The 10,365-nt window shown below is 44.8% G+C and overlaps 2 protein-coding genes and 2 non-coding genes across 4 annotated transcripts; all 4 read right to left on the bottom strand.

The window, feature by feature from the left end:
• Nucleotides 1-256: 256 nt before the first annotated feature.
• Nucleotides 257-2,601, bottom strand: CD68 (CD68 molecule). Its single transcript, XM_074311819.1, has 6 exons — nt 2,442-2,601; nt 1,925-2,343; nt 1,660-1,779; nt 1,494-1,566; nt 1,229-1,399; nt 257-665 (listed from the first exon to the last, which is right to left on the bottom strand). The coding sequence occupies exons 1-6, from the start codon at nt 2,488-2,490 to the stop codon at nt 532-534; spliced, it is 966 nt and encodes a 321-aa protein (XP_074167920.1). The 5' UTR covers nt 2,491-2,601; the 3' UTR covers nt 257-531.
• Nucleotides 2,602-3,151: 550 nt separating this feature from the next.
• EIF4A1 (eukaryotic translation initiation factor 4A1) lies at nt 3,152-9,443 on the bottom strand. The gene is made up of 11 exons (XM_074311818.1): nt 9,326-9,443; nt 7,793-7,841; nt 7,365-7,497; nt 7,033-7,172; nt 6,110-6,278; nt 5,724-5,833; nt 5,274-5,417; nt 5,039-5,176; nt 4,362-4,451; nt 4,019-4,098; nt 3,152-3,878 (listed from the first exon to the last, which is right to left on the bottom strand). The coding sequence occupies exons 1-11, from the start codon at nt 9,421-9,423 to the stop codon at nt 3,734-3,736; spliced, it is 1,296 nt and encodes a 431-aa protein (XP_074167919.1). The 5' UTR covers nt 9,424-9,443; the 3' UTR covers nt 3,152-3,733.
• On the bottom strand, nt 5,935-6,068 carry LOC141542095 (small nucleolar RNA SNORD10). The gene has a single exon (XR_012482097.1). It is a non-coding gene; the product is annotated as a small nucleolar RNA SNORD10 (small nucleolar RNA).
• LOC141542065 (small nucleolar RNA SNORA48) lies at nt 6,584-6,722 on the bottom strand. The gene has a single exon (XR_012482069.1). It is a non-coding gene; the product is annotated as a small nucleolar RNA SNORA48 (small nucleolar RNA).
• Nucleotides 9,444-10,365: the final 922 nt, after the last annotated feature.

Here is a 10,365-nt window from a genome sequence, read left to right as displayed (position 1 = left end):
CCAAAGCCAATGATGGAGCTGATGAAAAGTAAAACACTGTTTATATGCTCCTTATCCATAGTCATTACTACCTGCTCTCTGCAGTGTATTTTAGGTGAGGGATGTGCCAAGGAGAAGATTCAGAGGGCCTACACTCCCCAACCCCAAAGGAAAAAGGGGGGAAGGTAAAGATTTGGGATATATTGTGTCAGGCTGAAAACCCCTCTTTCCACTGATTATACTCCTTGAAAGTACATTAAGAACAAAGAACCAGACATAAGGCAAAGCAGTTGTGATCTTTAATCATTGCAAAGTGGAGAAGCTAAGGAAAATGCATGTTTTTCATATGATCCTGTACTTCTGTCAAATCCAATAAAAACTCATTACCCAATTACTCCTTTTGTCTTTTTGAGACCCCAGGTAGAGGGGAATTGAAACTCTATCCTAGAACTAACAAGGTAGAGAAAATGGAAAAAAGAGTGATAGCTGAGGTATGGTTGAGGTGAGAGTGAAATAAGGATATCCCCACTAGCATAAGGGAATCAGGAGCTTTCAGAGAGGCTGGTAGGCTGGTGGGCGTCTTCGGGAAATACAGAAGGCACTAAGCACAAGGATGAGCAAAGTGAGAAGGACGAGACCCACCACAAGAGGCACTAGGATGTTGAACTCAGCAGAACAGGAGAAAGCTAGGGAGAAAAAAAGGGAGAGGTAATGTGAACAGTAAGGTACCCAGGACTAGATTGTAGAGGGGGGAAAAGGAATTGATGGAAAGGGTCTTGGAATCCACTCCCTAACATGTGCTTTTAGTGCTTAAAACTCAGAATGGAGGGAGAGGGAAGGGTTATTATTCATGGGTTTTCCAGGTGAAGGATATCTTAGAACTCATCCAACTAACTAGTTGTTTTTTTTTTTTTAACTAGTCATTTTGCAGATGGAGAAACTGAGGCCCAGAAAATTTAATTACACAACCAGTTAGAATTCAAATCTAAGTCTTTTCTACTTTGTTACAGTCCGATACCTAAATGTGTATATTAAGAACAGATGCCTGTATAGGGAGGGCATCTTTGGGTGGGACCAGTGGATATGCATTTCTACTCCAGTAGAGAGGAAAGGCATTTGAGAAAGAAAGAAATCAGAGAAGGAGGAGTTATTTCCCTGGAAAAGATACTCAATAGGTCCTAATGTTTAATTTGGATTAAAGTGATGAAATGGGTGGTAGGTGAAAGATAAGAACAGGATGGCGTCTTACCTAAGCCAAAGGCCCCGTTCGGGAGAAGCAGAGCTGCCTGTAGCTGCAGAGATAGTAAGTCGAGGTGGATCTCTGGGGAGAGGGCTATACTTCTATTTCTACAACTGAAGCTATGACCCAGTGGTGCCTGGAGATCCTGGAGTGATGAATTCTCTGCTGAGAATGTCCACCCTGATTTAAGGAGTGTGAGAGATCAGTAACGTAATACTTTTTTTTCCCCTCCATCCATTTCCTTTCAGTAAACTTAGCATGTGGGAGTACTCACGAATTGCAGAGGGGAAGGACACATTAAACTCTGTTGCCAAGTAGCTCAGGTAGACACTTTTCATGACTGAGTCCTGGAAGGAGTCATGTTAGGATCAATGATAAATGTAAGTATGTCATGGAGAAAGGATCAAAAAAGGGTTATCTTTTGACCATTAAAACGCTACCTGCTTGAAGCCAAAGATGAGCTTTCCATCAGGAAAAGATAGATTTAAGCTGGAATGATTCCCCTCACAGCCTCCCTGAGCAACTGTTTTGTTGGGGTCCAGGATAAAAATGCCCCAAAGCTAAAGAGGGAAAACAAAGCGGAATCAATTTACTGCTATCATCTTCCCCTTCTGTTTTTTCCCCTTCTTCCTCTGCCCTCTCCTTGGTTCCCCCTCACCCAGTTCCCACCTTATCAGATGACTGTCCCCTCCCTGTAGATCTGACCTTTTCTCCATCATGGCTCTGGTACAGGACCCTCATCTGGATCTGAGCCCGAAGGCGAACACAAAGCTGGGAACCATTGACTCCGAAGTAGTCTCCAATAGTCCCACTGGGGCCAGGTGTGGGTTTGGGGAAAGGGGGGACTGGCACTGACTGTGACGGGCTGATAGTTGAGGTATTTCTGGGGCTTGTAGTTGCACGAGTGATAGCTGTTCCTTCACTTGTGGTTGGATGACTGGTAGCAGTTCTGTTACTGTCGGAGGTAGGGACAGCTGTGGTGATCCTGTGGGTTGTGGTTGTTCTCCCATGGCTTGTGGTTGCAGGTCTGGTGGTACTCCTCTCCGTGACTGTGGTTGTCACCGTGAATGATGGCACCAATGTAACAGCCTTCTTATGGGGACATTCACCCACTGCCCCCTGGTCTTTGAGGAAACTTTGAGTTAAGGGCACATCAGCCCTGAGAGAGAATAGAAATACAATCTGCCATAGCATCCCCAGCCATGCCACCCTTCCCCCATACCTGCCAGCAACCCCAGCAAGATACTGGAAAGTAACATGGATGGTCTCATGTTAAAGCAGGATTGCCAGTATCTTCCTCTAGGTTCTCTCTCCTCTGCACCAAAGAGTTGATTCACTCTACTGTCTTGTCTTTTAAGGGAAATATGAAACTTACTTCCTAGTAACTAATCCTCCACCCCCATTCTGATTCAGGCACCTCAGGCTCACCAGACTCAGTGCTGAGTCAAGAATTTCTCAATCCTTAATTTGCCTCAACCAGCGTTGTCATGAGATTACTTTTGGACTAAGAGGAAGCTGAATCCATGTATGGGGGTGGCATTAAAGGCTGGAGGAAGAGAAATAAAGGCCAGTCTTATGATTATGGGTGGGGAATTAATTACACTTGGAGGAAACTAAGATGTAACATAGGAAGATAAGGATAGGGCTACCCAAGTGGACAAGGAAGAGCACCTCCCCTTCCCTTTTTGCATTATATACTCCCACCCACCCCCAATGCAGCTTTAACAGCTATAAAAGCTGTTCAGATACCCATCATACTTTTTATGCTTTTCCCCATTTTCCAATGGGTTTACATACTGGAGAACAATTAGGACTCAGTGATAGAGACAGGTTATCTTGTACCTAGATTAAGAGATGTGTTTATGGGACTCTAGTGAACCCTACCTAGAAAATGGGTTGAGGAAAGGGGTAGATAAATAAGAAGCCCAAACAGGCAGTTTCCAAGTAATTTTATTCAGAACTTTGTTGTTTCTCTCCTGAATCAATAAATACTATACAAAAACAATGTAAAAATGACTACTTTCTCTCCCCTGCTTCCTTTACCTGGGGAGGGGAGCCCACCCAGAGAGTGATTTCAGCCTCAAAGGGGGATGGGTGGATCCCCCAAATTTGTCCAGGAACAGGTATGTGTGTGGGGGGTTAGAGTGACCAGGCATGGCCTCTCAACTACCTTTTGGTGGAAGTGGGGGAGAAGAGTTATTTGGCTGCTGGGAATGGAGGACAGACTGGCTCTGAAACAGTGAAAGGGTTGGATTAGTGTTCTGGGGATAAGGGAATCAATTGGGGGAGGTGACGGCGCCAAGGGCATAAACCTGCCCCAAAAGAAAAGGGTGTCTAAAGGTTCACAGTTCCTTTTGCCTCAAAAATTGACATTTATTCAAAGTCAAAAAAAAAAAAAAAAAAAAAGGAAAAAATGACAAAGGTGTCCATCCCTTGTTCCCCCCTCCCATCCAGCTCCCCCTCCCCCCAACCCAGAGAGCAGGGCCCTGGGCGAAATCAGGTGGGGGAAGCCCCTCAAATGAGGTCAGCCACATTGAGAGGCATCTCTTCAATGGAGGTGTTATAAAAGGTCTCGATGTCTCGAAGAATCCTCTTGTCTTCCTCTGTCACCATGTTGATAGCCACTCCTTTACGACCAAAACGCCCACCACGGCCAATTCTGGGGGTAAGAAAATTTATAAGAATACAAATTATGGTTGGCTGAAAAACCATTTAGAGTTTAAAAAAAAATAACTGGTCAGAGGAAAACAAAAATTCACAATAACCACAGAACATCGGACAATTCTCTACCCCACTTACCTATGAATATAATTCTCCCGATTGGTGGGAAGGTCATAATTAATAACCAAAGATACTTGCTGAACATCAATGCCTCTAGCCTAGAGGAAAAAAGGTCACAATTATGTTCCAAGTAGTATCATCTCATTTTATAGATGGATTTTTTTTCAATCAAATGAGTCAAAAAGTTATTAATTCAGTGCTCTACTAAGACTGTAGATTGGACCAAGGTCAAAAACCTTTTTTTGACTTAATAAGGTTTAACTTGTAAACATTTAACACTTGGACATAAGGTGATTTAGGTCTTGAGGAAATGGACAAAAGTTTCCTTTGGATTAAGGGAGAAATTTTCCTAATTGCTCACCAATAGGTCAGTGGTAATAAGCACCCGACTGGAACCTGAGCGAAACTCCCTCATGATTACATCACGTTCTTTTTGGTCCATGTCTCCATGCTGGGGAGAGAATAAAAAAGTCAGGTTGGAATATAGAACAAGCTAACTACTAAAAAAGAATACTGGACAAGTATGTAGTGGGATCTGATTGTTTCATTAGTGGGGAGTCTTTAGGGGTCCTGAGAGCTGTCACAGGGGTTATAACCAAATATATGCTCAGGACAGGAATGAAGCTGTGGGGAGACAAAGGTGAGATTTTTCTGTGGGCACAAAAGCCAAGTTAAATTATTATGTAGACTGCTGGTCCACCATTCATTCCATCGATGCAGCTGGCTATATAAGCAGCAGTTTGCTCTACTGAGCTCAAAGTTTCTATTACTGGGACAGAATAGAATGGTAAACAAGCAGTTGTCCTTCCCAAGGGTAAAGCTTGTGACCAACTGTAAAGGAAGGGAGCAAAATCTCACATACCCCCTCCCTTCTGCATCCCTGGTCAGGTCCTGATTTCAGTGTCTCATTCAGTTTTCCCCCTGTGGCAGCCCTCAGACTCCCAGAAATGGAAACAATTGCAGAACCTGCATACATCAAAAAATCAGCTCTCAAAGTCCAGTGGAAGTGACACTAAAAGGCAATACTTAGAAACTCACCATTGCAGAGACAGTAAAGTCACGGGCATGCATTTTCTCAGTGAGCCAATCCACCTTTCGGCGGGTATTGATGAAGATAACAGCTTGGGTAATAGTCAGCGTTTCATACAGATCACACAAGGTATCTAGCTTCCACTCCTTTGGAGGAAGAAACCAGTCAGGGCCAGTGTTCCAGAATCTCGACAGAATACTTCCCTCCCCGGCTACAACACCACCTTTCTCAACTGGGTCCCACCTCTCGTTCCACATTTATGTAAAACTGACGAATGCCTTCCAATGTCAACTCCTCCTTCTTGACTAGAATCCTGATAGGATCCCTCATAAACTTCTTGGTCACTTCTAGCACATCTGAGGGCATGGTGGCTGACAGGAGAACCACCTTAGGAGGGGGGGAAAAGCATAATTATAGTTATCAAGATCTATCATCAATCTGTCTTACTCTATTTCATAGAATTTACCACCATTCCCTTCCCCAGCCCCCATTTATGTAAAACCTATTAAGCTTCAATGGAAATATTACAAAACAAGGACTCATCCCCTTTCCTGAAATAGTGAAACTTGAGGTAATCAAGCTATAATACGTGTTAAAGACAACTAAAAGGCCATAAAACTGATTCGATGATCTTTGACTTTCCTGTTTCACAGGAAACATTTAACTGACTAAAAGCCTTGAGACACTTTATACCTGAGTATTGCCACTGAGCTTCTGAAATATATCATAGATCTGGTCCTTAAAACCACGACTCAACATTTCATCTGCTTCATCCAGAACAAACATCTTGATGTATTTAGGAGCTGCATAAAAAAATGAGGGAGGTGGGAGGGGAAGAAATAGTTTCAGAAACTGTCCTCTTCTACACACTCCTATTTTACTAAGGAACAATCTAATATAAGATGCTCTCAGAATTAAAGTATGATCATGTGCACAGAGACCTCTGCCATCCCAGAGACTTGAGGGCAAAACACCCTCAAACTGGGAAAACAGGGAAATTGCACTCAGATGACACGCATGGAGGAATCATCATAGAGCAAATAGTAAAGACCTGGGCACAAAGGGAAAATAGTACTCACATAAATATCGCCGGTTAAGCATGTCAAAAACACGGCCTGGAGTGCCCACAATGATGTGTGGAGCTTCCATCTGCAACTTCTGAACCTCAGCTCGAACATTTGTTCCTCCAATGCAGGCATGGCATGAGGCACCCATGTAGTCTCCTAATGCCATCACTACCTTTTGGATCTTGGTCCAAAACAAAACAAATAGAAACTTCATAGTCCATGATATCTTATATACCAGGCTTTCCCAATAAAGTGGGTTTAAATTACCATTTTTAAAAAATACACTAATGAATTGTAGTTTTAAGTTTCAGTTTTATCAGTCTCCAGAATTAATAGGGCTAGTGGCTACTAGACTCATTTTGGTTTCCTTTTGATTGCAGTCGTACCCGAACATTACTGAAGTTTTTAAAGTTGTCTCACTGGTTCTAAAGCAAGTTAACGAAATTAACAGAAACTAAAACTCTTCCTCCTAAGATCAATGGACAATTATGTGCCCAGGGCATGAACCAGCTATGGCCACCAAGCAAAGCATCAAGCTGGGATGAACTTGGACTGCTACTATGCCCCTGACTGATATGAGAAGAACACCACCACAGAGGTGTCTCTCTACCCAGTGTCAGGGGTGTGGTGGGAGACGTGCATGGCTAGCCATGAAATGGCCATTAAACCTGTCCAGCCAGACTACCATGCTCCACCCAGGATGCTAATTCTCTTCTGAGTCAGGCAATTGGAGGCGTTGGTTGCTGGGTTTATAGCAGGAAAAAGGTGCCTTTAATTATGGGGGTCAGTTTAAATTGTGAGAGGAAAGTACACCTGAGATAACCAGGATATGCAACTAACATCTTTAGTCTCCCCCCCCCCTTTTTAAACTTACATGAAAAATGTAATAGGATCAGTTTTCTAAGGCAGTTTAGGACCATGTTCAGAAATCTTACCTGTTGAGCTAGTTCTCTGGTGGGTGCCAACACCAAGGCCTGTGTGGCCTTTAAGTCCAGTTCAATCTGTTGCAAAATGGAAATGGCAAAGGTAGCAGTCTTCCCGGTCCCCGATTGGGCTTGAGCAATCACATCATAACCTGCAAGAACAGGATGTAGAAATGGACATGACTAGAGGCTACAAGGAAAGAATTAACTCAAGTTAGGGGAGAAGAACAATGAGTGGGTCTAAAGCTATTACCTAACTTGTTAAAGGAAAGATGAATGTAATCAAGTTGGTAACATTCAAAACAGATCTACTATTTCAAGCAAATAAAAGGAAAACATCTTACCCTTGATACAAGGAAGAATTGCCCGTTGCTGAATAGCAGATGGCTTCTCAAAACCATAGGCATATATACCACGAAGAAGAGATTCTGAGAGGTTCATATCATCAAAACTATCCACAATCTCATTCCAGTTACTCTATATAAGGGAAATCAAGAACATTAAACATGTCAGCCAGCGAACAGTCTCCTATACTAAGAAAATTACAAATGGGACTTAAACTTCAGTTAAGCTGCTCAACTTCTTAAAATCTCATTTGGAGGAGCAGAGGGAAGAAAAAGCCCTTGATCAAAAGATGAGTTTTGAGTGATTTTATAAAAGAGGGAGAGAAAAGCAAAACCATGCCCACAAAGCCCCAAACCTTAGAAGAGGTTGGATGACTTCTTAAAATTTAAATAGTTGAAAAAACAAAGTATATAAACAATCCTATCACCTCGATGACACCATCAGGGTCCATTCCATCAGGGCCATTGTCTCTGGATCTGGAAATGAAAGAAAAGAATTCTAGATCATCCCTTAGGACCCTTCCAAAGATGTCTATTCCTGGATGGGTGGGGATCAGCCAACTCATCCCAAATACCCCTTCGGGTAGGGAAGTTAAGCTCCTCTCCATAATACGTTCTACCACAGCTCATTTTACCCTAAGGAGAACAAGCTTCTAAAGATCTTTCCCCAGCAATCACTTCCCTGCTCAAAGTCCTAATAAATGGTACCCCACCTCATCCCATTTTCCTTTGGGAGAGAAATTGGGGAAGGAGGGGAAAAAAGTGCAGCGTTCGAACCCCCCTCCCCCAACCTCTAGATCGCCCGGATGTGGCTGGGAAGGGCAGCCTCTGCACACGGCCTAGTCCACGTGCCCAGAGCCTGACTCCCCTCGCAGGAGTACGTATAGGAAGTCCCGCCCTATCTTTCCACGTCATGACGCCCACATTCTTCCCTCCTAGTTGCTACCCCTCCTTCCAACTCGAATTCGCCCAGACCCCTCCTCCCCTCCATCTCGCCTCGCCGTGTGCCCGGATGTGGGAGGCCTCGGGCAATAGCGGCCTCGCGCACAATGAAGCCAAGCTGGGTAAGGGGGGGAGGGGGGAATTGCACAACCCTTAAGAAATGGGAGGGGGGAAGGTACAAAATGGATCAAGAATTTTAAAGTAGCACATGTTTATCCCCTTTTATTCCATAAGCAAAATCATCGAATCCAAACCACCCAGCATCCATTTCTCTCCCCCGGTAATGCTGGGTGGGATGGGCCACATCCTGGGCCCCCTTTTCGAAAAATGGTGTCGCCTGCCCACACCCCAATCTGGTCCCCAGTAAAGTGGAACAGCTCCTCCGCAGTTCACCATTCCCCTCTCAAAGGGGACAAGAGGGATCCGCCCGGAAGGCACTGGACAAGGGACAAACTCCCTCTACAAAATGCCCCCCTCCACTTTTAATATTGATCCTGGATTTCGGGAAAATTATCGGATCGGAGGTGGCCATGTCTCCAAGAGTTTAAGTAGCCTACAAGACCTAATTCCCCCCCTACACTGAGAATGGTTTCACCCGAATTCCCCAGAGCCCAGAAAAGACCCGCTCGGAATATTCCGCTCAGACAAGCAATCTGAATCGCACCCCACACGGGTTTTACCAGGCCGGCTCCTCCACAAATTTTTTCCTCCCTTCTTTCCCAGGTTCTACTTCGCCTCTCCCCAGACCAGCGTCTACCACCGCAATTAACCCTCGCTCCACTCTCCTCCCCCCGGTACTGAGCAAGGGTTTGTGGCTCTTCTCCCGACCCCATAGGGATCCCCAGTGGTAGGGTCGCACGCTTCTTCCTATTCACAAAATGGTATCGTCTAGCAGTCTTCCCCTCCCTCTACCTCAATGGGCTAGAGATGGTTGACGCCGGCTCCGCCCCCGCGAAGTTTTCGAACAGTACAGGGTAAGGCCATTGAACTCTAAAGCTACTGGAACTGTTTCTACTCACCGGGAATCCTGACTCGCAGACATGATCCTGGGAACTAGGGCGGAGGATCCGCCTCTCGACAACTTATAGAGCACCCAACCCCGCCCCAGCCATCGCATTGGCTCCGTGGCCCGGGCCCCGCCTGCCGCCACCCAGCAACGCGCCGTGACGCTGGCCCACGGACACCGTGCTGCACAGCTTCCATTGGCCTACTTCGATGTACATCAGACTAGAGACCCGCCCCAAGCCTTCATTGGTCAGGAATGCCGCTCTTCTCATTCATTCGGAAATGACGTTTAGGAGATGAGCCTCGAGGCTGGACGGCCATTTTGCCCCCCACGTGTGGCGGCGATGTGTCCTGATCACGTGCCTACGTCCACCATCACGTGAGAACAGGTTGACTCTTAGGTTCCCGAGACTTCCGGCATTTAGCATAGTTAACTGTATTTCAGTAGTCGTCTTGCTTCATCAAAGTATAAGTGCATGGGCCCGAGAACCAATCACCCAGATCATAACTTTTCATCGGCAACTCCCTTGCAAAAATTTTTTAAATGACTCACCGTTCCATTCGATTCCTAAACACACACCCCCATCCAACAAATGATTTGTAACTGGTTGTGTTAAAAAAAAAAAAAAAAATTACACAACAGCAACAACGGCCAAAGGATATATAAGAAGCCTACATCCTCTTAAATAAACTTAAAGAGGCTATAGAAAAGATCGAAAACTCAGGGCATTACCCAAATCCCATAGAGTTCTGTTCCCTCGTCTTTAATTTCCTGCCTTAAGGCGACCCCTCCCCCCCTTCTAGTTCTCCAAATTCCTTTGAAGTTGACTTCTTTGTCTGAGTTTTGAACTGGTTATCAGGAAAGTGTTTCAAGGCAAGACAGACTTCTGAAATCTGCCTCTCAACTCCCCTTAATAAATTAGGTAAGAGGGAACACAAATCATTGTTACTTGAAGAGAAACATTACCTCTAATTCCTAGGCACAATCTGAAAAGGACCATATCCCTCTGCATTCCACTTAGGGAAGGAATAGGACAAAGATCATTTGATCTTC

Source organism: Sminthopsis crassicaudata, chromosome 4, assembly GCF_048593235.1.
Source record: "Sminthopsis crassicaudata isolate SCR6 chromosome 4, ASM4859323v1, whole genome shotgun sequence".
In the NCBI taxonomy this organism is placed as follows: Eukaryota; Metazoa; Chordata; class Mammalia; order Dasyuromorphia; family Dasyuridae; genus Sminthopsis; species Sminthopsis crassicaudata.
Note: the sequence above shows the minus strand (reverse complement) of the source record. Positions and strands in the feature narration are given on the sequence as shown.